General features: G+C 41.8%; 1 protein-coding gene across 1 annotated transcript in view; it reads left to right on the top strand.

The window, feature by feature from the left end:
* The window catches only part of fer1l4 (fer-1 like family member 4), a gene marked incomplete at both ends in the record, with an annotated part of 54,642 nt that extends 28,845 nt beyond the window's left edge, over positions 1-25,797 (top strand). The window contains 24 exons of the mRNA XM_079556163.1: positions 94-268; positions 2,067-2,191; positions 2,362-2,496; positions 4,892-5,065; positions 6,251-6,358; positions 6,459-6,620; positions 7,784-7,958; positions 10,345-10,439; positions 10,524-10,646; positions 10,862-10,901; positions 12,457-12,554; positions 12,690-12,824; positions 12,961-13,074; positions 13,298-13,425; positions 15,044-15,214; positions 16,189-16,343; positions 16,490-16,671; positions 18,356-18,441; positions 18,547-18,645; positions 20,575-20,692; positions 20,802-20,925; positions 21,712-22,010; positions 24,464-24,564; positions 25,617-25,797. Of these exons, the coding sequence (XP_079412289.1) occupies positions 94-268; positions 2,067-2,191; positions 2,362-2,496; positions 4,892-5,065; positions 6,251-6,358; positions 6,459-6,620; positions 7,784-7,958; positions 10,345-10,439; positions 10,524-10,646; positions 10,862-10,901; positions 12,457-12,554; positions 12,690-12,824; positions 12,961-13,074; positions 13,298-13,425; positions 15,044-15,214; positions 16,189-16,343; positions 16,490-16,671; positions 18,356-18,441; positions 18,547-18,645; positions 20,575-20,692; positions 20,802-20,925; positions 21,712-22,010; positions 24,464-24,564; positions 25,617-25,797 (3,303 nt within the window). The remainder of the gene's footprint in view (positions 1-93; positions 269-2,066; positions 2,192-2,361; positions 2,497-4,891; positions 5,066-6,250; positions 6,359-6,458; positions 6,621-7,783; positions 7,959-10,344; positions 10,440-10,523; positions 10,647-10,861; positions 10,902-12,456; positions 12,555-12,689; positions 12,825-12,960; positions 13,075-13,297; positions 13,426-15,043; positions 15,215-16,188; positions 16,344-16,489; positions 16,672-18,355; positions 18,442-18,546; positions 18,646-20,574; positions 20,693-20,801; positions 20,926-21,711; positions 22,011-24,463; positions 24,565-25,616) is intronic.
* Between the last annotated feature and the right edge of the window lie 442 nt (positions 25,798-26,239).

The following is a 26,239-nucleotide window of genomic DNA, read 5'->3' as shown; positions in this document are numbered from 1 at the left end:
CCTGCGCACTACAAACTCCCTTTCTCTACATTATTTGGTGTTTGATATTCCTTTGTTCCCATTTTCTTTTGAGTCTGTATTTTTAACCCCTAGTCGCCCGGTTCAGCTCCCGGGGAGGTGTTTGCGAAGCTCGAGCTCTACCTGTGGCTGGGGCAGAGTAAATACGGTAAAGATGCTGTGGCTTCATTACCTGAAGAATTCACACCCGTCATACCCGAGGAGGGGCCGGGGGGGAGCCGACCATTTCCTCTCAGTCTGGCCTGTCAGGGTGAGTAGTTACCAAACCTTAGCCCAGTCTGCAAGTTAACAACAAAAACTGCAGGAATTAGGAACAGAAATGGTTTTGTATGTCATTCGATTGAACCTATACTCAATTCCTGGTTTCTTCGAGGCTGTGTGCTTAACATGGCAATTGAATAATCCATGATGTATTGGTGTTTAACCCCTTAACTCCCACCTGAACCGAGCACATTTTCTCCAGTTTGGCTTTACCCCAATCCAAAAGCTTCTGGAAAAAAGCTGTGAAAATACTGAGACGAAAACAATGATAAAAATATGACAAAAATTTGACAAAAAAATGACAAAAAAATGACAAAAAATTGACAAAAATGTGACAAAAATGTGACAAAAAATGACAGAAATGTGACAAAAAAATGACAGAAATATGACAAAAAAATGACAAAAATGTGACCAAAAAATGACAAAAATGTGACAAAAAATGGCAAAAATTTGACTAAAAAATGACAAAAATGTGACAAAAAATGACAAAAATATGACAAAAATTTGACAAAAAAATGACAAAAAAATGACAAAAAATTGACAAAAATGTGACAAAAATGTGACAAAAAATGACTGACTTTACCCCAGTCCAAAAGCTTCTGGAAAAAAGCTGTGAAAATACTGAGACGAAAACAATGATGGAAATGTGACAAAAAAGTGATGAAAAATTGTTGAAAAAGAAATTGAAGAAATTGAAAAAAAAAATGGAAGAAAAAATGACAAAAAAATGACAAAAATGTGACAAAAAATGACAGAAATATGACAAAAAATGACAAAAATGTGACAAAAAATGACAAAAATGTGACCAAAAAATGACAAAAATGTGACCAAAAAATGACAAAAATTTGACAAAAAATATAAAAAAAATTGACGAAAAAATGACAAAAATGTGACAAAAAAACGACAAAAATGTGATAAAAATGTGATAAAAATATGACAAAAAAATGACAAAAAAATGACAAAAAAATAACAAAAAATTGACAAAAATGTGACAAAAATGTGACAAAAAATGACAGAAATGTGACAAAAAAATGACAGAAATGTGACAAAAAAATGACAAAAATGTGACCAAAAAAATGGCAAAAATTTGACTAAAAAATGGCAAAAATGTGACAAAAAATGACAAAAATGTGACTAAAAAATGAGAAAAATGTGACAAAAAAATGACAAAAATGTGACAAAAAATGACAAAAATGTGACAAAAAATGACAAAAAATATGACAAAAATTTGACAAAAATGTGACCAAAAAAATGGCAAAAAAATGACAAAAAATTGACAAAAATGTGACAAAAATGTGACAAGAAATGACAGAAATGTGACAAAAAATGACAAAAATGTGACCAAAAAAATGGCAAAAATGTGACAAAAAATTTTACAAAAATGTGACAAAAAATGACAAAAATGTGACAAAAATGTGACAAAAATGTGACAAGAAATGACAGAAATGTGACAAAAAATGACAGAAATGTGACAAAAAAATGACAGAAATATGACAAAAAATGACAAAAATGTGACCAAAAAAATGGCAAAAATGTGACAAAAAAATTTACAAAAATGTGACAAAAAATGACAAAAATGTGACAAAAAATGACAAAAATGTGACAAAAAAAGGAGGGCGGGAGTTAAGAGGTTCATCCCAAAATAAACCTTCGGCAAACCTTCCCAGGCCCAATATCATCATTTGACAATTTCATAGAGATTTTTCTTTCCCGCCGAACCACAAACTCTTCAATTTAACTAATTAACAATAATTAATTGTTGATCTGTCTCCGTGCTGCGTTCACAGACAGTCGTTACTTCCAGCTCCGGTGTCACCTGTACCAGGGCAGGAGCCTGTTAGCGGCTGATGATAACGGACTCTCGGATCCATTCGCCAAAGTGCTGTTCTCCACACAGTGTCAGGTCTCCAAGGTGAGTTCTGGTTTATGGTCAATATCTATAATCATCAAACCAATTTTTATGAAACAAAAACACAAATGAGCTGAGATTGATTCAATATTCCTCTGCAGTGTCATAACCGGTGGCTTTCTTCTTATAAAAGACGGGATTTGTCAAGGTTGTGTTGGTTGTGCTGCGTTCAGGTGATGCAGGACACGCTTTCTCCGGCCTGGTGCCAGTGTTTACTCTTCGACAGAGTTTTAGTGGAAGGATCTAGAGAGGAACTGGAGCAGGACCCGCCCCTTGTCATCATCAGCATCTACGACCAGGACGCCATGGTAACACTTCCTGAAACCTCCTCCTCCTTCTCATCACAGGAGCACTTACTTTGGATACAAATTGCCTTGAAAAAATATGTTTTGCCGTATGTTTTGTGGGTTTGGGTTCAGTTTGCAGCTGCCCTCGTGCAGGCTTTTGCGATAAAACCTAGTGAGGGTTTTCACAGATACAGTTGTGCTCAAAGGTTTAAGTCGCCTTCGCGGGTCTTTTTGACCCGCTGTCATGTTCCGGGCATTTGGATCCAAGGTGACACTAGGGGGTGCCCTTCCAGTGTAAATGTGAGTTGACTTTCTTCAGTGAGACTTTAGGTCAGACACCATGAGTGACAGTAACATGAGGCTAAATACAGTGAGCTCTTTGTTTGCAGTAAAAAGGCTGAGGCCTCATCGCTCTTCAGTCACAGACTGAGAAGTGAAGAAGGAACTTTTTTTTATTTACTCTCATTCTAAAAACAAAAAACAAAACAAAAAAAACCCAGGTCATCTGTATCTGCTGTAGGTCATGTTTGTCCCAGTTCCTCTGAGTCGTGGTGCAGCAGGACTGATGTGGACAGATGTTACAGAAGAAGCTCGTGAGGTTCATTTCTTCAACAGTTTCTATAGTAACTATTTTCTCCAAAGTAAAAGTAGATCTACCACAGTCCTGTCCACATCAGTCATGGTCCACCAGGACCCACCAGGACTCAGAGGAACTGGGACAAACATGACTTTACAGCAGATACACATGGTTTGGGTTTGTTTGGGTTTTCTTTTTAGAATGAGAGTAAATAAAAAAATGTTTTTGACTGGATACAGGATAATCAAATATTTTTCTTTTTGTAGTTGTAATAATAATTTTCCATATTTTAGCTACAGATTTGAGTTTCAGAATATGATATGACTCTTACCTGCAGCAGAAGTCTGAAGTTCTGTCTAAAGCAGAAGCTCCATGACTTCCTTCTTCACTTCTCAGTCTGTGACTGAAGAGCAATGAGGCCTCAGCCTTTTTACTGCAAACAAAGAGCTCACTGTATTTAGCCTCATGTTACTGTCACTCATGGTGACTGACCTAAAGTCTAAATCTGAAGAAAGTCCACTCACATTTACACTGAGAAGGTTGGAAGGGCGCCCCCTTGTGTCACCTTGCATCCAAGGCAAGGCAGGCAAGGCAAGTTTATTTGTATGGCACATTTCATGTACAAGACAACTCAATGTGCCTCACAGTAACACCAAACATAGTAAAAATAGAATAAAAAGCATTAAAAACACACAAAAAAGCATTAAAAACACAATGAAAATAAAGAAAACAAATCATTAGTTACAATTTCATAAAATAAATAAAAAGGTTTCAATCTCCACAGGCCGCAGTAAAAAGGTGTCTTTTCAGCCTGGACTTCAAAATGCTCAGGGTTGAGGCCTGTCTCAGATCCTCATTGAGGCTGTTCCAGACTTTTGCTGCATGAACCTGAAATGCAGCCTGACCAAGTTTATTATTTACTCTGGGAACCACCAGGAGGCCCCTCCCTGACGAACTCAGGGCCCGAGGTGGTTCGTACAGCTGTAACATGTCAGAGATGTACTTTGGTGCTTGACAATGAAGGGACTTATACACAAGCAGGGCTGTTTTAAACTCTATTCTCTGAGCAACAGGAAGCCAGTGCAGAGACCGGAGCACTGGACTAATGTGGTCGTATTTCCTGCTTTTGGTCAGGACTCGAGCCGCAGCATTTTGGATGTACTGCAGTCGTCTAACAGCTCGTTTAGAGAGGCCAGTGAACAGGCCGTTACAATAGTCTAACCGGCTAGAGACAAAAGCATGAATTAGTCTCTCCAAGTCTGGTTTGGACACTATGTTTTTTATTTTGGCAATGTTTTTGAGGTGGTAATAGGCCGCTGATGTGATGGACTTGATATGACTGTTAAAATTCAAATGCCCGGAACATGACAGCGGGTCAAAAAGACCTGTGAAGTCGACACAAGGGTTAAATACCATGGCAGAATTTCATCATAGGCCTTGTTGACAACACAAAAGTGCCCCATACCCACTGTGAAATATGGAGGTGGTTCGCTGATGCTAGAGAATCAGAAGAATAAAGTGAAGGTCCCGTTAGTGCCATCTCAGTGTCCTGACCTCAGTATCATTGAACCACTGTGGGGAAACGTGCAGTTCATGCAAAACAGCTCATTTCCAGGAACTAAAGGCTTTTTGCTGAGGAGAATGGTCCGCTTTACCATCAGAAAAAATAAAGAGCCTCATGCACGACTACCACAAAAGACTCCGAGCTGTCAGGGGGGCAAAACATTTAAAACTGGGGCATGTAAACGTCTGATCAGGGTCATTTTAGTACTTTCTTTTTTCATTATGGTTTAAAAATAGTAAACTATGAGTGACCCTGTGCTTCGTGTTGCGTTCAAGGGCAGTCCGCGGTCCCTGGGCCGGGCCTACGCCGAGCCGCAGATCAAACGAGTGGAGGATGTTTACAGCAAACCTCAGCTGAAGTTCTACGATGTGTCTCTGGGCAGAGCCTCGGCCGGAGAGCTGCTGGCCGCCTTCGAACTCATCGAACTGGACTATTCCGGACCAGGGGAGGTACAGCCGCACGCCATTGATCAGCTGTGCTTAAAGGAGGGGAGGAGGATTACCAACATCTATATTTCACAGCACAATGTTTTCACTTTGGGCAATCTTTCCCAGAGGATATTCTGCGTAGCTCCTCCTAAGATCCTACGTATCCAGGATGTGCTTTCCTCACCTCTCGATCTCTTGCTAAACTTAATCCTTTCATCGTGAAGTAAAAATTAACTTTTTCCAACCTTTTTTCTTTATTGAAACAGCAGCGCAGAAAAGGGGAGTAAGAGGAGGGCTGATAAGGAGATTACAAGAGATCACTTGATAATAAGGAATTTTGTGTTTAACCCCTTAACTCCCACCTGAACCGAGCACATTTTCTCCAGTTTGGCTTTACCCCAATCCAAAAGCTTCTGGAAAAAAGCTGTGAAAATAGCAACAAAACTGAGACGAAAACAATTATGGAAATGTGACAAAAATGTGAGAAAACTTGGACAAAAAAGTACTGAAATAAAACCAAAAACAACACACAAAAAATTACAAAAAAATTACAGAAAAATGACAAAAAAGAAAAATACCCACAAGAAAAGATGGAAAAAAATCTGATGACGTGAGGAAAAAGATCCATTTAGATGAGTTTAGTAGATCTTAGCTTTCAAATGTGGTGTTACACTGGCCTACAGGATTTGGGTAAAGCTGAACTGGAGAAAATGTTCTCGGTTCAGGCGGGAGTTAAGAGGTTAGATCAAGAGTAAGACAGAGATGAGGCATGTTTGAGATTATTACCAAATGCCTGCAACAAGAATAACGTCACTTTTTTAAACGTAAAGCTATAAGGTGTGTCCAACTAATATCTGAAGCAAAAGGCAACTCACTGCTGATGTTCTACTGTATTATAGGATTATGGATAATACATTTCAATCAGTCAATACATATATATAAAGCAATTTTCATACACAAACGCATCACAAAGTGCTTACATTTATAAACCCTCCCACCTTCCCAATATTTACAGGCATCACAATGGTCTCATACATATATTTGGCCCCTCTCTCTGATCTGTAAGTCAATTACGCTGTAAATATATATAAACAAATCTCTGTGTCAACTTCTGGAGCCAATTCATCAACAAAAACGGTTTCTAAATGTACTGAATTTCCGATTTTCATGCCGTCGCCTCTTCACTGATCACGTGACTCTCTTTAGCCCCGCCTCCCGTACAGCCTGGACCCTCAGGAGCTCGAGGAGGCCGAGGATCGGACCTTTCTGATCCCAGAGGGAGTGAGACCGGTCCTCAAGACCTTCAGGATCGAGGTAAAGTCTGTTCTGCGGTCAGGTAGAGGTCAGGGGCCGATGTGGTTCAACAGGTGAAGGAAATAACCAAACTGTTTCCCTTCGCTCTTCCTGCATCCAGGTCTTGTTCTGGGGTTTGCGGGACCTGAAGCGGGTGCAGCTGTTCGAGGTCGAGCGGCCCATGGTGAGAGTGGAGTGTTCGGGCAAAACTCTGGAGTCGGAGGAGATCGCGAACTACAAGAGCCAGTCCAACTTCAAGGACGTGGTTCGATGCCTGGACGTGGTGAGGAATAAACCCGGACTAAAGTAAAAGGACAAGGATATCGAGGATCTGCTAAATTACCGTAAATTCTCTAATACTGGCCTGTATTCCATTAGCAGCCCGGTCTCTGACAGGGACCGGTCTCTGACGGGGCCGGGTCTCTGACAGGGGCCGGGTCTCTGACAGGGGCCGGGTCTCTGACAGAGGCCGGGTCTCTGACAGAGGCCGGGTCTCTGACAGGGCCGGGTCTCTGACAGGGGCCGGGTTCGCGGCTGGCGGAGGCAAATTAAAGCCGGTCTCTAAAACAGGCCGGGGCTTTTATTAGAAACTATAGCTGTAGAACTATTCCCCATGTTAGGAATTTGTCTCATACTGGTGTAAATGAAAACTCACGTGCAGGAAGTAACAAACGGGAACCCGGGCCGAGGGGGACGCTGCGGAGGAGCTGATCCGAGCGTAACTTTGACACAGATTTAGCCACTTTTCAAACCTCCTGTGACCATATTTGGAAACAGGGCAAATGTTGTGTGACCCTCCAGGGTTTTAATAAAGTCTCCATCGCGTCTTCAAAGCACGTCCAGCTGCTCCGTGTGCAGGTCAGTCCCACGCCTCAAAATAACTCCTCCCATCAGCGCGAGCGTCTCGTCTTCTCTCGGGTCAGTCTCATGATCGATCACAAACACAAACGCTCCGTCTAAACTCGCCTTTTACACAAGATAACAACAAATAAGCCGGTCCGCGGTAAAAACAAAACAAACCTGCAGTGACATTGATGTCAAAGCTCCGCTAACAGCAACGAAACACTTCCTGTTGTCCCGACAAAATAAAAGGCGTCAATGTTCCAGCCGCTGGGAGAGGGTTTGAAATGTTCATTAATAAATGAACCTAATATTTTAGGTGCAAATGGACACAAGTCTCGTTTTTCTTCATTTTCCTGGTCGTCCGTTTTGCTCAAATAGAAATAAAGGCCTGTCTCTAATTGTGGCCTGGTTCCAATAAAGGCCTGGTCCTAGGTGCCCTTGAGTAAATAAAGGCCCCGGCCGATATTAGAGCATTTACGGTATCACTTTCAGTACTAAATTAGAACATACTGAACTAGAAGACTTCCAGATCTATTCAGCTTCCTCTAGTCTGGCAACACTTTGGAGAAAATCTAAATAACCCCGGTCTCTCTGTGTGGTTAGGAGTTGCCAGAGCAGGTGCACCTCCACCCGCCCCTGACTCTGTTTGTGGTGGAGCGGAGGGCCTTCGGGAGACTGGTCCTGGTTGGGTCCCACGTGGTGCAGAGCCTCATGTCCTACGCCCCGCAGGAGCTGGGGGCGGAGTCAGATCAAGAGTGGGAGGAGCCTAAAAAGAAAGGTACCACCCACCACGGGAGAGTTCACGCATTGTTTTAGTTGCATAAATCCACATTTTGAGCTTTAAACTTTAAAATGTATCACTTTCCTCATGTTGTCGTCCCTTTTTTATCACTTTTCTGTTGCTCTCTTGTGGCTTTTTTGTTGTATTTTCATCCTAATTCTATTTTTGTAGCTATTTTTTCGCTCACTTTTTTCAAGAAGTACTGGAGAAAATGTGCTTGGTTCAGTTGGGGGTTAAGTTAAATGCAAAGATTTGTTTTAGTCTTAAAGGAACAGACCGTTTTTCGGTTTTTTGATGTGTACCTTTCTGGTCTTTGTGGGCGCCCTCAATCCCACAAATGTTGTTAGCATTTAGCCTCTCCCAGCAAAGGAATAGCTTTAAACTGGGGTGAAGTTAGAAGCCACCAAGCTGTTCTACGTTTTCCCTATTTAAATACAGTTACGTAAGCCTTTACACGAGCCAAGTCTAGTTATACAAAATTAGGGGGAGCCACTACAGGCAAAACTCAATTTTTTCAGTTTTCAGGTTTTGGGCCATATTGGTCTCTGAACATATAAACTTTCACCCGGAAACAGAAAATATACCTAATCTTCACAATAACATGTTTAAATATTGCGCTGATTCAATGTTCCCCCATAGACTTATATGGGAGAATGCAATTTCAAGGGCCTTTTTCTCAAAACACATTTTTCTGTCATTGTGGCAACACTATGTCCACGTCAGTCGGACTTAAAGACTTGACATTTTCCAGCCTTGGACTGAACAATATTTGGAAGATTTTTTCAGAGGGATTTTTTATTATTTAATCCCTTAAGCCCCATTTATTGAGTTTTGAATGTCAAAAAATAAGGCGAAAATTACATTTTTACAAAATTTTCCACTAAAAAACAGCTTATTTTAAAACTAAACAAGAAATCCAAAATCCCCCCTGAAAACGTCTTGGCAACTCATTCATCAATAAAATGAAACCATAACTTTGAATGTCGCTCTATCCATTATTCAGATTTCGTCGCCGAAAAGATGGGAAATTTGGGGCATTTTTAGGCATAAAACACCTTGTTCTTTTATGAAAAGATAAAATGACAGAAAACTTGCAATGTATTTTTTCTCTCACATTTATGCCAGTGATCGACAGCTAAAGTTTGATATCTATAAATATACATTTTTTCCCTATTCACCTACAGTGTCTCGCCTTAAACATGTGGATGTTCTACACCTTAGGAGTAGGGCTCCTAACATTCAAGATATCAATATCGCAAAAGAAAAAAATATCGTTATTGTATTGATATCAAGTGATGAACATTAAAAATATTAAAATCTAAAAAGCAGGATATAAACGATAAGGATTTTCATCAATAAAACTGCACTCTTTTGTATTATGATTTTATTTTTCTGAAGAATGCTTAATTTTCACCTAACCCATAGTTGTATCGTATCGATATCGGGATATCTGGCATGAATATCGAGATATGAAATTCAGTCCTACTGAGGAGCACTTCCATGGCCATGCAGTAAAGTCAGATATTACTGTGCGGACGTCGAAGTGGACCATGTTATCACGCTTTACAATATCCATCCATCCATCCATTTTCTTCTGTTTATCCGGGGCCGGGTCGCGGGGGCAGCAGTCTCAGCAGAGATGCCCAAACCTCCCGATCCACACACATCCGGAACAGATGCCCGAGTCTCCTCAGCTGCTCCTTTCGACGTGAAGGAGCAGCGACTACTCCGACTAACTGAGCTCCTCACCCGATCTCGCAGGGTGCGCCCAGCCACCCTGCGAAGGAAACTCATTTCGGCCGCTTGTATTCGCGATCTTGTCCTTTCGGTCATTACCCAAATCTCATGACCATAGGTGAGGGCGGGAACGTAGATCGATCGGTAAATTGAGAGCTTTGCCCCGACTCAGCTCCCTCTTCACCACGACAGACCGATACAGCGACCGCATCACTGCTGACGCCGCACCGATCCGTCTGTCCATCTCACGCTCCATCCGTCCCTCACTCGTGAACAAGAACCCGATACTTGAACTCCTTTTACAATATAGTTCCCCTTTTTATCCACTTAGAAAATCGTCAGGTTTAATTTTGTGTAACGAGACTTGGATCGTATCACATAACTGTATTTGAATAGGGAAAACATGGAACATCTTGGTCGCTTCTAACTTCACCCCAGTTTGGGGCTAAACCTTTGCTGGGAGAGGCTAAATGCTAAAAACATTAGCGTGACTGAGCGCACACACAAAGACCAGACAGGTACACATCAACTCGTCTAAGCTCAGGTAAGAACATATCTCAGGCCTGCTCCTTTAAGGACAACAAAAGTGCTTCTTAATAAAGCTAATAATGTATAATTGTGCTGCTGCTGTTGTTTTGTCGTGCAGTTGTTCTGAAGGTGACTCCAGTCGACACAGTCAAGAACCTGGGACTTACCTCACTCAACCTCAAACAGAGCAAAATCCCAAAGATTCCCGTTAAGGTACTACGGGGTTCAAATGTGGACAGAACCAGGACAGAACAAAGACACATAAAAATAAAAAAAACCTTTGCTCCTCTCGCTCAGAACCCCTTGAAGATAGTGACAGACAAGCTGCAGGATGAGGAGCTGGAGGAGGAGCCTGTGGAGAAGGAGGAGCTCGACTGGTGGTCCAAGTATTACGCCTCCATCCAAGAGCGGGACATGGAGGTGACACTTACCGCTCATTTTAATATCTAAATAAAGACTCGAGACTGAACTTAGACGATGACTGGGTTTAAAGCCATAATATTGTTCTGGAAGGGGTGCTTGATGCTTAGATGTTTCTACCACAGAGGAGCTGGAGTGGGACGGAGGTGGGGGTTTAGTGTAAAGGATGCACCGAGTCCAAGCCCAGTCTTTAATTGTCTGTCCTGTTTTTGAAGGCGGCCACTCAGAGAGAACTGGAGGAACAAGCAGAAACAGGTGAGAGGTGGTGTATTGACCTCCAGGGGGGTGCTCTATGAAGCTGGTTTAGAAGGTTAAGGGTAAGTCCAGCTTTAACCCTGGTTTTGACGGCCTACAAAGCTGGAAAACTTTCTCTCAGGGTAGATCTCCCTGGACACATGCCCTGCTCTGGACCAGGTTTAGTCACTCAAACTCTGCGGTGCTCGGAGGTTGTGAAGAGCAGAGAGGAACGAGGAGGAAGTGCCTTGAGCGGCGGCGACAGAAGTCCTTTATTTGAAAGTGCACATGGATTTTATAGCTCTTATATCTTGTTCACATAATACACTGCAAAAAGTACCCTACTAAAAACAAGGAAAATAAATCTCAAAATAAGACATTTTGTCTTGTTTTAAGGGAAAAATTCTGCCATTGGGGTCAGCATTTTTATTCTTGCTACGAATTCTTATTTCTAGAATATTTTTCTTATCATAAAACAAGAAAGAAACACTAAATTTAAGCAAATAAATAGCTAGAATTAAGCAAAATGTCCTCAGAAAATGGAATAACTTATTATTTTGAGAAAAATTGTGGGTGTTTTACTTAAATCTTGCTTGATTGAAGTAACATTTTCTAAATTACACACATTTTTGAGCAAAATGTTCTTAATAAATAAATAAATTTAAGGAAAATAGTGCCGCGCCCAGAGACCCGCCTCCATGATGTGGAGCCAGGCTGATGGTCAGAATCACCTGGCTGGAGGATTCACCTATTGTACATGTTTTTAGTGGTAGACACAGGAAGAAAATGCTCCACACAGAAAGGCCCCGTCCTGGCGGGAATCGAACCCAGGACCTTTGAGCTGTGAAGCGGAGGCTCTAACCGCTGCGCCACACATTACATTTCATAAAATAAGAAAAAATATTCTTTGTCTAAAGCTGAAGAAGATTCAAAAAGTTTTTCTTTCTTGTTACAAGAAAAATTAGCATGTTTTTTATATATATATCTGAACAAGAAATGGACAGATTTTATTTCCTAAAATAAGAATTTTTTTCTCAAGAAAACTTTGCTTGGCAAAACATTATTACTTTTTAGGGGGGAAAAAAAAAACTTATTTCTTAAAGTAAGACATTTTTTACTTGCTTAGAATCCACTTTTTGCAGTGTACTATGAGTGTTGCATATAAGTTGTGATAAAGATTGTCAAAAAAACAAAGATGTTGTTAGCATTTGGCCTCTCCCAATGTATTCCTATAGCTCCAAACGGGGGAGAAGTTGGAAGCTACTACGCTCCTCCACGGGCACACACAAAGACCAGACAGGTGTGGAAAAACGGTGAACTATTCCCTTAACAAATGTGAACATACTCCTTGCTTGGTTCAGTGTAGATTATTTTCATTTCATGGATATTTCACGCTTGGCACTCCTCCTGTTTCACATGAACCCTGAGAGAAACCCAGGGTTGGTACCACTGATCTAAAAGCTCAACGTCCCCGGTTACAGGAACAAATACAGGTTAAGTTCACCCGGCTTCATAGCACAGCCCTCAGTGTAGACGACGTTGATGTTTATTTATTCATTTGTTTCTTTATTTACAGATGGGGCCAACCTGACGATGTCCAGCATTGAAGACGAGGATGAGACGGTGGTGGTGGAAATAGAGCCTCCGAAACGAAAGAACATTGCGACTCTCACGGTCAGAATAATAAAGTTATCGGTGTTATTTCACTTTTGCGATGCGGTCGGACAGCAGCGGCAGTGGCTCTGTAGTATTTGCCTGTTCTTGGTGTTATTATGCTGATGCTTGGATCCCTCTGTGTCTGTGTTGCAGTTGTACAGCGGGGAGTTGGAGGGTCAGTTCCATCAGTTCCAGGACTGGCTGCAGGTGCTTCCTCTGTTCAAAGGCAGGGCTTTAGGGGACGCTCTGGAGGAGGAGCCGGAGGAACGCGTCATGGGCAAGTTCAAGGTCTGTCTGTTTAGATCATAGATATAACTTTAGAATAAATCTTATGTTTTATACTGTGAGGTGCTGTGTGGACATTTCATCCGAATGGCCCCATCTGCCACATTGTGTTTGTCTTTGTGTCCGTAATATTGTTCAGGGCTCGTTCCTGGTTTATCCCATTGACCCTGAGGCGGACGGCCCGGTGCAGATCACAGACGGGATTCCCAAGAATTCTCCTGTCAAAGTCCTGGTCCGGGTTTACATCATCAAGGTACTACAGCCCAAATCATCCGGATCAAACCATCTACTGACCCAGTACTGTACGAGTAATTTACTGAAAATATTACGGATGAATAAAGTAAAGAGCAAAAGCATAATAAGATGGAAGAAGTTGGTTGTTACTACAGATATACAGTATTATAAATTATAGACTGGGTTGCCACAATAACTTTTCAACATAAATGTTCTCTGAATGTGCGTTTTGTGTGCTGTAGGCCTCCAGTCTGTCGCCCACTGACCCGAACGGTAAAGCTGACCCATATCTGGTGCTCCAGGTCGGGGCTCAGAGCCAGGACACCAAGGACCGCTACATCCCGAAGCAACTCAACCCCGTGTTCGGCGAGTCAGTGTCACAACTAACTGATACTGGATAATGTGCTGTATATACTGTGTTTGTGGCCAGACCGCCTTTGCTCTGCCAAATCCTGTCAGACCCTGGAAGCTCAGCAGGGAAGGGCCTGGTCAGGACTTGGATAGGAGGCCGTTTGGGAAACACCAGGAAGCCTATAGCGAATGTAGTGAGTGAGTGGGTGGTGGTGGTCGGAGGGGCCGATGGCGCAGACTGGTTGCCTCGCTTCCGTCAGTCTACCCCAGGGCAGCGGTGGCTACAATAGTAGCTTACCACCACCGAGTATGGAGTGAATGAATAATGCAACATAAAGCGTCTTTGAGTGTCCAGAAAACTATGTAAAACTGATCCATTATTGTCATTATTATTATTTTTATTATTATTATTATTATTATTATTATTAATTATTATTAGGGGTGTAGCGGTACTCTAAAATTGTATTCGGTCCGGTAAATTTTTGGTACAAATAAATAAGAACCAACACAATTTTTCTTTTGAAAAGCTGCCAATACACAATACAATTCTTGCATAAAATAAATAAAAGCGACACATTTGGGTGATATTTTAAATAAATTGCACTCTTATAATGAAATACACATTTTGCAACATTTAAAAAAAAAATGTAAATACTGTAAGTAAGTGATACAGTAAGTGCACTCATAGCTTGTTGACCACATCAGTTTGAGCTTTTTCATGAAGTGCTGGTTTAACTTTTTGGCTGAAGTGCGGACGTGATGGGATATTGTAGCTCAAGACTTTTAATCAAATACTTAAAACCAGCGCCTTCAACAACTGAATATGGCACAAATCCGTAGCGATGAAAACACCTGTACCATGCATGATTGCTTTTGCCTGATCCGAACTACTGACAGGGGTTGTTTGATGCCGACGTTAGCGGTGTTTGCACGAGGCTGCCTTTCTTCAGTAGACGTGGTTTTCACATTCGGATGATGCCATTTTAAGTGCGTTAACATGTTTGATGTGTTGCTGCTGCAAACCCGATCTCCGTGGAACAATGTCGGCAACAACTTTGGATTTATCCACTCGTCCCCGTCATGAGTTTTAACCGGAAAGACAAAGTGTTCCCAAACAGGAGACTGTAGTGATGTGGAGGGTCTTCAAGCTCTGGCTTCACTTTCGCTGTTGCCATGATGCCGTTTCTCTCATGCAGCTTCAATGTACGTCACTCAATAGCGTCTGTGCGGAAACTTGCGTAGGAACTTTGTTCCGCGGCACTTAATATGACGCTAATAATAAATTTACATTATTTAATGAAAATAATGCACTGAAACGGTACGCAAGTGGACCGAACCGAACAGGCCGAACCGAAACGAAACGGTTCAATACATCCCTGCGAACCGTTACACCCCTAATTATTATTATTATTATTATTATTATTATTATTATTATTATTATTATTATTATTATTATTATTATTATTATTATTATTATTGTTATTGTTATTATTATTATCATTATTATTATTATTATTATTTTGCTGTAGACTGGTTCATAGCACAGACTCGATTCTAATACATTTGGTACATACATCTGGTGTAGCGCAGTTGGTCTTTTTGGTATTGATTCAGTCTTCTTTTATCATCTGCTCCAGGGTGTTTGAGTTCACGGTCTCGTTTCCATTGGAGACCGAGCTCCTGGTCAAAATCCTGGACCATGATCTGGTCGGAGCCGATGACGTCATCGGGGAAACTCGTCTGGATTTGGAAAACCGCTTTTACAGCCGGCACCGGGCCAGCTGCGGACTCCCGCTGTACTATGACACGTAAGGCTGAATGAACACTGGACATCTGCAGAGCATGACCTCGTAAATCTAAAATGATAAGACTTCACTGCCTATGGAGGTTTAAGGACAGTTAAACATCGAGGCAGATTCTGTCATGGCCTTTGTCTTGGTCAGAGCAACTAACTTGAAATCACCACCCAAAGTATCAACATAACATCTCCAAGGCCGTGGGAACCCAGGGTGCTGAGGGCTCTGCAGCACCCCCTGGTGGATAGTTTGTGAACTGCAGGCAATATTAACCCCTTAACTCCCACCTGAACCGAGCACATTTTCTCCAGCTTTACCCCAGTCTGAAAGCTTCTGGACAAAAGGTTTGAAAATAGCAACCAAACTGAGACGAAAACAAGGATGAAAAAGTGAAAAAAGTGAGAAAACATTTCCGAAAATTTGAGAAAAAATTTACAAAAAAGTGACAAAAAAGTGACAAAAAAGTGACAAAAATTTGACAAAAATTTGACAAAAATTTGACAAAAATTTGACAAAAAAGTGACAAAAAAATTACAAAAAAATGACAAAAATGGACAAAAATTTGACAAAGTGATAAGAATTCAACAAAAAAATGTGAATAATTTGACGAAAAAGTGACAAAAAAGTCACGAAAATGTGACAAAAATGAGACGACTGCCCAACAAAAAAAGTGATGAAAAAAAAATCTGACTTGAGGAAAAAGATCAATTTAGTTTTGTAGGTCTTTCACATGAGGCGTTACACTGGCCTACAGGATTTGGGTAAAGCTGAACTGGAGAAAATGCTCTTGGTTCAGGCAGGAGTTAAGAGGTTAATAAATAGGATTTATGCACAGAAAAAGTATTTTGGGGTTAAATTTTGTCCCTCAGCGCCCCCTAACTAAAATATCTTCCCACGGCTCTGAACATCTCCATAAATTATAAATGTAAAGGTTTTTGTTGAAGGAAAAGGAGGGCTATTCACTTCACTTATGTCCTGTTTTTCAGAGAGGGCTACAACATGTGGCGGGACGCGAAGAGGCCCAGCATCATTTTAGCTGAACTCTGTCGAAAACACAATATCCCAGACCCGGAGTTCAGAACCAATGAAGTCAAAGTCCTCAACAAGATCTTCAAGATTCCCCCAGACGCCATTCCCGAGGGTAAGACCTGGTTTAGTGCTGGTGTGGACTTCTAATTGGTTTTAGATTTAGTTTCTTCAGTCTGTAACTTTACCTGAACACTTTAGCCTTGATTGTGTCCTGATCTGTTTCTCTCAAGGCGTGTTTTTTCTAACCCTCTTGCACAGCCATCCTGAAGCAGAACCAGCTGTCGGAGCTGCAGAAGGCAGAGCTGGAGGAGCACATGGCCCTGAACGTGCTGCACCGCTGGGCTGAAATGAGCGAGTTCATCCCTGGAGCGGTGCCTCTGGTCCCAGAGCACGTGGAAGTCCGGCCTCTGATGAACTCCGATAAACCCGGACTACCCCAGGTCTGGTTCTGTCATGTTTTTTTTCATTCAGTTTTTTTTTTTCATTCATTGTTTTTTATTATTAATATTTTTTTTTAAACGCATAATGACAAACAAAACAATAACAATATAAAACAAAAACAAAAAACAACAACAACAAAAAACAGCAGCGTGATGATACTAACATGTTATAACACCAGCAACACATACAATAATACTTTGTAGAAGGTTCATACTGTCTTCTTAGGTTAAGGCTATTATAGTTTTGTTTCTTATAGTACGACAGAAAGGTTTAGTTTACCAGCTTGACTAGTTTCAATCACTTCCTGTGATCTTCCTCAGAAGCGACACCTGGTGGTGGAGGTGTCGTGTCGTAGGCAGTGCACATGGACATACATCCGTGCCGAAAGTAACAAGCACCACCGCTGGATCAGAGAAGCCATCGAGATCAGGAAACGTGCAACAACATCTATGAACCGGAACGAGGGAGCGTACACCTTATCCCACACTTGGGACGCCGTCCTGGAGAAGGCGCCAGTCAGTAGGGGGCGTAAGCTCTCCCTACTGACTGGAACATCCATGTGCACTGCCTACGACACGACACCTCCACCACCAGGTGTCGCTTCTGAGGAAGATCACAGGAAGTGATCGAAACTAGTCAAGCAGGTAAACTAAACCTTCTGTCGTACTATAAGAAACAAAACTATAATAGACATACAATAATACATACATTTTATACACATACACCCACACATATACATATATGTATATATACATACATATGTACACATACACATGTCATGTCTTTTTAATGGTCCTGATTTGCCTTTTTTACTATTTGCATAATGAAGTGTTTAAAAAACAAACGTGTGAACGACTGCAAAGCAGCACTATATTTCTGTTGTTGTGATTAACTCATTGACTGCCAATGACGTCTATAGATGTCAATTGGGTTTTTCAATGGGAACAGCTGCAGCAAAGCCTTGAGCATGTCTGGTGTTAAAATCTTAGTTGTGAAGCCTAATACTGCCACCTAGTGACTCACTAAAGGAACTATAAGTTATTTTATTGAGTCACTAGGTGGCAGCATTGCTCTTTCATTTTCTCAGCGTTTTGGTCAGAAAACAGCATTTTGGGTGATTTCACCTATTTTCTACGGACGATTACTAAAGAATGGAAAGAGGTACAAACACACTCTTTTAGATGAAAGAAGAGAGTCTAATCTTTCTTTTGGTGGGTTCGTGTTGACATAAACTTAGACCTACATTTTCTGTGGGTCTTGAAAAAACAGTCAAAATCCTGAAAAACCTCTGGCAGTGGGAGCTCTCTGATGTGAAAATGTCTGGCAGTCAATGAGTTAATACTGTATGTGGAGTAAATTGTGCTAAACTTCTGTTCAATCATAAAAACATGTGTTGAGAATGGATCCTACGGCTGCAAACTTAATATGATGATGGACTTGTTTCTTTTCTTGTGTGTATAGATTATAGACTGTATACATTTCGTCATTTTCTCTGCATGGACCCTAAGTGCGTTTCAGCATCCCCTCCAACAGATGGCAGCCGTCTAGGTCGCCTATGCCTAGGGCCAGCTTATTGTTGCATAACTTGTTTGGGCCACAGTTCGTTGTCTAAATAGGAACTCGCACAGAAACCTGAAACCCTCAGTCATCTTTCAGAATTAAAGCTGTCTCTGTTTCATGCAGGGGTTTCTTCAGATGTGGGTCGACATGTTTCCCACCGATGTTCCAGCTCCGCCTCCTGTCAACATCAAGCCCCGCCTCCCAGTGCAGTATGTAACCGTAGTTTATAAATGTGTTAGTGCTGGTTCTTTGTATGTTCATTCATACTTTAGTCCTTGCTCAGGCCGCCTTTAACTTTGTTTGCACGGTTTCAGGTACGAGCTGCGCGTGATCATCTGGAACACAGACGATGTTTTCCTGGACGACGTCAACCCTTTCACCGGAGAGCCGTCATCTGACATTTACGTCAAAGGGTCGGCCCTTGAACGCACCACATTTTGCTAATGCATGATGTAGTTACATGATATGGAGCACCAACATTAAAGGAGCTGTACCTGATTGTACAAAGAAACAGGGTCACTCAAATTTCAAACTGTTATTTTCTGGTCCAAACTCATCTCAAACTTTCCTACTGCATCATCATGCATCAAAAAAGAGTTTAAACCAGGTTTCACAACTTTCAGGGAGAAAAACTGTCGCTTCACTGTAAAAAATGCCTACTAGCTTGACATTTTATGACTGTTTAAAAGGCTTTAAAGAGGGGGTGTTCTGCTTTTGTCAGTCCCATAGCACCAGTCTATATCACACTACAATGATGAGCAAACCTTCTGTTGGTCTGTAAATGCAGTAAATTAGAATAACTGCCTTGTATAAAATATCTCTCTCAAAATGGCTGTAGTGAATGTCTTGAAATAGGCCTCTGTCTCTTTAAGAACCTCTGAGCCTTTCCGACACGCCCCCTCCACACGCTGTCTGTGGCATCAGTGGGGAGGGGGTTCTGCTGAGGAGCAGTGGTTGGTTACTCGGCTGGTGACCAAAGCTCGGAGGCGTCTCCAGGAGGTGGGGGCGTTCCTAGGAGGACTCAGGCAAACCTATCCCTAAAATGGCCGCCATCAGAGTTTTTACAGATTACTCGAAAATACGTGAATGTGCCAAGGCAACACTTCAGGCATGTTTTTAATGAGGGAATGACATAATAACATGATGGAAAGCTTGAAAAAGTCAATTTTGCATAATACCCCCCCTTTAAAGTCAGTGTTTTTTGTATAAATGTCTGTTTTTACCAGATACTAAAGGACAAAACAATTTGTATTCCAAAACAGAAAATAAAAAAATCAAGGATAGCTCCATTAAAGGGATATTTCAGGATTTTTGACATAGGGCCTCATTTCCCAGTTATCCAGAGTGTTGTTGATTTCTGGATTTTTGTTTTTATTTGTAATTCATGCAGTTCTTTATATTTGAAGAGTTTTGTGGCGCTAGGCTAGTGCAAGGCTAGTGCATGTCTATGGTATCAGCTAGCCTGCATTAAAAACAGTCTGACCCGCTCCACAGAGCACCTGAGGCAAATCACTTATAACACCAGACTAACCATATAAATGTCTGGGTCCATAGAGAAATGTTTGGAATATAACTGACCTGCATCACATGAATGATCGCATTTTGAGGGACTATTTTCTAGCAGATCACTCCGCCGCCGCGTAGTTTATACCAGTGGTTCCCAATGTTTTTTGTCTTTCGTACCCCTTTGGCCTTTCATTGGTCAACTGTGTACCTCCTACCTCAAGGGTGTTGCAGTTTATTTAAAAAGTAATTACTTAAAAGTGGTATTTGTAAGAAAAAGGACAATGTTGCAGTCCAAATAAACTTACAATTCTCCCAAAGCAACACATTTTACTGAAAAATATAGCTTTTCCTATAAAAAATTATGTTACATTGTCCCCTTTTTTCAATCTGAAATAGTTCCAAGTACCCCCAGCGGTCCCCGAACCCCTGGTTGGGAAACACTGGATTATACAACCACGAAGCTGATCAAATATAATAATAATAATAATATTATTTTAAATGCAAAATGGTTCAAATTACTCTATAGACACAGACATTTATATGGTTAGTCTGGTGTTATAAGTGATTTGCCTCAGGTGCTCTGTGGAGCGGGTCACACTGTTTTTAATGCAGGCTAGCTGATACCATAGAAATGTGCTAGCCTTGCACTAGCCTAGCACCACGAAACTCTTCCAACAGAAGAACTGCATAAATTACCAAAAGAATACACTCTGGATAACAAGCAAATGAGGCCCTATGTCAAAAATCCTGAAATATCCCTTTAAGCCTCGAAAGAGAGAAACAAAAGCGATAGAGCTGTTGAACATACTTGATGGGTGCTGAACATCTGGTTGCAGGTGGATCAAAGGTATGGAGGGAGAGAAGCAAGAGACAGACGTCCATTTCAACTCTCTGACCGGCGAGGGCAACTTCAACTGGAGATTCGTGTTCCGCTTCGACTACCTGCCCACTGAGGTACGGACCTGGCCTCAGCTATTACGTTTGTTAGATTTAAGCAATGTTAAGTTCATCTAAGGGTGAATGTTTAGTAAAACAGTCACCTTTGCATCATAAATCTGTGCAGAAAGAGGTGGTGTTCAAAAAGAAGGAGTCCATTTTCTCGCTGGAGGAGGCGGAGTTTCGACAGCCGGCCGTCCTCACGCTGCAGGTGTGGGACTACGACCGCATCCTCACAAACGACTTCCTCGGTAAGCAGTCTGTTCTTCTGGAAATACTGTATTTGATTTGAAGTACAGAAAATAACAGCAAATGCTTAAAGGAACAGGCCACCGTTTTTCCATACTGAGATATGTTCTTACCTGAGCTTTGACGAGTTCTTTAGGACCTGTCTGATCTTCCCCCGTGCCTTCAGTCACGTAAACACAGCGCAGACGGCGTTAGCATTTAGCCTCTCTCTCTCTCCTCTATAGCTCCAAAACAGGTCAAGATAGAAGCTACCAAGCTCTTCCACGTTTTCCCTATTTAAATATGGGTACGTGAAGTGTTCCACTACAAAGTATAATTACACAAAATTAAACAATGTGGATTTTCTAAGCGGATAAAAGGGGAAACTATATTGTAAGGCGTAATAATACCAGGAGTAATTTGGCATCCGCACAGTAAAGTGAAGATTACTGCGCGGATTTCGAACTACTTCATTTGATTTAAAAAATGAAGAAAAAATGACAAAAATTTGACAAAAAATGACAAAAAAGTTACAAAAATGAGTTGAATACCCACCAAAAAAAATGATGTAAAAAAAAAATCTGACGACGTGAGGAAAAAGATCCTCTCGGTTCAGGCGGGAGTTAAGAGGTTAAATTGTATCGAGTAAAATGTTCTGTATATTTTGTGTAACTAATACGTTATATTCCTTAGTTACTGAAAAAAGTTATATATTTTGCAACGTGTCACTTTTGTAAAGCGTTATGGCCACACTGGTCCTGGTGTTGTTTTTAGTTTATCACAGCTTGAGTCTAAACTCTTCTGAACAGGTTCTATCGAGATGTCTCTCTTCGACATGGTGCGCCCGGCTCGATCTGCCTCGAAGTGTTCGGTGAAAATGGCGAAGGACCGAGCCTCGCCGCGAGTGTCTCTCTTCAGGAGCAGGAAGCTGAAGGGCTGGTGGCCCCTTACGCGCTTGAAGACTCCCGAGGACTTCGAGCGAGAGGAGAAAGAGCAAGCGTCCAAAAGCAAAAAAGACAAAAAGGACAAGAAAAAAGACAGACACAGTCAACTCAAACCCGAGGACCTGCAGTTCACAGACGCCGACGGAACCACACTCGTGCTGATGGTAAGAGCTGCTTCAGTGTCAGTATCAAAGCTTTGTTGCTCTTCAGTCTCCAATGACTCAAATCAGAAAGCACTTTAACATTTTTAAGGTTAAATGGGAGAAAACTGTCAATGCACCCAATTAGGTCACATCATGTGCACTGGAAAAAAATAAATACAAAATTATAGAAGGAATGACAGAAACCTACTTGAATTAAGAGATTCAACCTAAAGTTTGAGTAGATTTGGTCTGGTCTTAGATCAGATAAAACATCTTATCGCCAATGGAACAAGTCATTATTCTCTTAACTCAGATTATATTGTATAATTTTAAGTGAAAAACACATTTATTTTCAAAGTAAAAGTGTCTGATTTCAAAGTGGGTTTTATGCTCGTTCCATTGGCATTAGCATTTGTATCTTTATCTTAGATTAGTCCAAACAGACTCAAATTGAACATAAAGAACCTTTATTCAAGCAATTTTAAGTCATTTATCTCATTTAAGATGGTAATTTTTCCAGTGTAGTGCTTTACTTTGGCCTAAAAACTGGCGGCTTCGGCCCTCGGTCTTTTTACAACGAAAAAAATTGGCCTCTGTTAAGAAAACTTGCCTACTCCCGATCTAGACCTAGATGTTCCTCCTGTGATAAAGCTGGGTTAGTCACAGTTAAAGAAACCAGGCTGGTTTTCGAAAGAAGAATTTTTGAAATCTCGTACTTAACGAGGGTCGGACTGTTAGCATTGGAGCTGCGCGAGCTACACGTGTAGATCCCGCCCTTATGCCCTTTTTAGGAACATGCTCCGTCAGAGCTGGGGAGGAGGAGTCTGTAAATCCTCCATGACTTCCCCCACGACCGTGGTCATTATGGTAAACGGGGAGGAGTGAGGAGAAGACGTCCATTTATATATACAGTCTATGGGTTAAACTCAAGCTTCACTCATACATAGTGTAGAAGATTTGGGCTTCACATCTGCTATAAGGAAACTTTGGAAATGCAGCTTTATTGTTTGAAAAACACCAGGAATAAACAACATTTTGTTTTCTCTGTTGTATGAAGTATTAGAGTTTAATATTTCCAAACCACTCTGTATATGGTTCATGATTTATACATACCGTAAATGCTCTAATATAGGCCGGGGCCTTTATTTACTCAAGGGCATCTAGGACCAGGCCTTTATTGGAACCAGGCCACAATTAGAGACAGGCCTTTATTTCTATTTGAGCAAAACGGACGACCAGGAAAATTAAGAAAAACGAGATTTGTGTCCATTTGCACCTTAAATATTAGGTTCATTTATTAATGAACATTTCAAACCCTCTCCCAGCGGCTGGAACATTGACGCCTTTTATTTCGTCGGGACAACAGGAAGTGTTTCGTTGCCGTTAGCGGAGCTTTGACATCAATGTCACTGCAGGTTTCTGTTTCGTTTTTACCGCGGACCGGATTATTTGTTGTTTTCTTGTGTAAAAGGCGAGTTTAGACGGAGCGTTTGTGTTTGTGATCGATCATGAGACTGACCCGAGAGAAGACGAGACGCTCGCGCTGATGGGAGGAGTTATTTTGAGGCGTGGGACTGACCTGCACACGGAGCAGCTGGACGTGCTTTGAAGACGCGATGGAGACTTTATTAAAACCCTGGACGGTCACACAACATTTGTTGCCCTGTTTCCAAATATCGTCACAGGAGGTTTTAAAAGTGGCTAAATCTGTGTCAAAGTTACGCTCGGATCAGCTCCTCCGCAGCGTCCCCCTCGGCCCGGGTTCAGTTTGTTACTTCCTGCACGTGAGTTTTCATTTACACGAGTATGAGACACATTCCTAACATGGGGAATATTTCTACTGTTATAGTTTCTAATAAAAGCCCCGGCCTGTTTTAGAGACCGGCTTAAATTTGCCTCCGCCAGCCGCGAACCCGGCCTCTGTCAGAGACCCGGCCCCTGTCACAGACCCGGCCCCTGTCACAGACCCGGCCTCTGTCACAGACCCGGCCTCTGTCAGAGACCCGGCCCCTGTCACAGACCCGGCCCCTGTCAGAGACCCGGCCCCTGTCAGAGACCCGGCCTCCATCAGAGACTCGGCCTCCGTCAGAGGCCCGGCCTCCGTCAGAGACCCGGCCTCCGTCAGAGACCCGGCCGCTAATGGAATACAGGCCAGTATTAGAGAATTTACGGTACGCATTGCATGTATTCCATTCGTATCCACATGATGGGGCAGTAGAGCAAATGAATCATCTTGAAGATATAGTGTGGTGAAGGCTTCATCTCACCATCACTACTGACTGGTGCTTACGGTCATTGTGACCTTCGGCAAGAATCTTTACCCACCTGGCTAATTTGTTTTTAGACAAAGAAGACATTCAGCTTTTGTCCTGATTCTTTAGTCCTGTTAATCCCTGGTGTTGTTTCAGCTCTAGACTTCAGACCTTTATGTTGTTGTTTTAAGTTTTTAATGTTTTAAAATGTGTGCATTTCAGGGTAAAGTGGAGGCGGAGCTGCAGCTGGTGACTTTGGAACACGCCGAGGCAAATCCTGTCGGAAAAGCTCGGAAAGAACCAGAACCTCTGGACAAACCCAAGTGAGATCTGAACTGGTGCTGTTGAATGTAGAGGCAGGAAATGAGTGGTTCAGTTCAGTTTTAGATCTGGGATGGATGGATGGTAAATGCCCATTCATTTCCCCTTAGACTTTTGAAATAAGACGTTTTAAAGCACTGTAGGCACACAGTTCTTTAGGACCTGTCTGATCTTGGCATCCGCACAGTAAAGTGAAGATTACTGCGCAGTAAAGTGAAGATTACTGCACGGATTTCGAACTACTCCTGGTATTATTACGCCTTACAATATAGTTCCCCCTTTTATCCGCTTAGAAAATCCACATTGTTTAATTTTGTGTAATTATACTTTGTAGTGGAACACTTCATGTAACCATATTTAAATAGGGAAAACGTGGAAGAGCTTGGTAGCTTCTATCTTGACCTGTTTTGGAGCTATAGAGGAGAGAGGGAGAGGCTAAATGCTAACGCCGTCTGCGCTGTGTTTACGTGACTGAAGGCACGGGGGAAGATCAGACAGGTCCTAAAGAACTCGTCAAAGCTAAGGTAAGAACATATCTCAGTATGGAAAAACGGTGGCCTGTTCCTTTAAACTCGTGCATGACGGCGCTTCAGACCCGAATTAATAACTTTTTCAGTGACAGTGCAGGATTTTAGAAGCAGTTGTGGTGAACAGGTCTGACCTCATTCTACACATTAGGACATTTCTGGAACATGTAGGGGGAGGAAAATACTTCATTTTAACATTTTAAACACTGTACAGTCCCTTTAACTATCACACACACAGTAATGGAAAGTGGAAATTCAGTTCAATGTAGGAAAACATTTCATGCCGCTTGTTGTTCTTCATCAGGAGGAGAGTTGAGCTTTGGTCCATTCTTCTCACCTATAAATCAAGGAGTTTGAGTCTGTCTGTGAAAAGCGCTGTCGGTCTCTAATGACTAAACCACTTCAATGACGATGTTGGAAACTTAAATAAAACTTTCATAACTCTGCTGTTGAAGTTTGAGCATGATTTGCCAGTTTCAGCCCGAGCGTACTCCTGCCTCTAACCCCTGACTCTCTCTCTCCGTCAGTCGTCCCACCACCAGCTTCGCTTGGTTCCTGAACCCGATGAAGACCTTTGTGTTCCTGATTTGGAGGAACTATAAGTGGTACATCATCGGTCTCCTCGTCCTGACAATCCTCGTCCTCTTCCTGGTTTTAATCATCTACACGGTGCCTCAGAACATCTCCCGCCTCATGGTCAACGGGTAGAATTCGCTACATCACTGCATTATCGCTACAGGAGTGAAGAGAATCTAAAGACGTGAGTGGCGTCAAAACAGGGCCTACAGTTATGGGAAGTTCAACACTGATAATTGGTCCCAGCCCATGAGACACAGAATGAAGACGTGAAGTCAAAGGAAAAAGAAATGTTTGATTTTTATCACTGCCTGATTTGAGAATTTTATTTAATCACTTTATATCAAATTGTTACTGAAGGTTCAACTAATCTAAATACCCTGCCTGACCAAAACAAAAAGTCACACATGTTTCAAACAAAACTTAAAGGAACAGGCCACCGTTTTTCCATACTGAGACATGTTCTTACCTGAGCTTTGACGAGTTCTTTAGGACCTGTCTGATCTTCCCCCGTGCTTTCAGTCACATAAACACAGCGCAGACGGCGTTAGCATTTAGCCTCTCCCTCTCTCCT

This window comes from Gobius niger (assembly GCF_951799975.1).
Source record: "Gobius niger genome assembly, chromosome: 5".
NCBI classification, from domain to species: Eukaryota; Metazoa; Chordata; class Actinopteri; order Gobiiformes; family Gobiidae; genus Gobius; species Gobius niger.
This window is presented reverse-complemented; position numbering and strand designations above follow the sequence as displayed.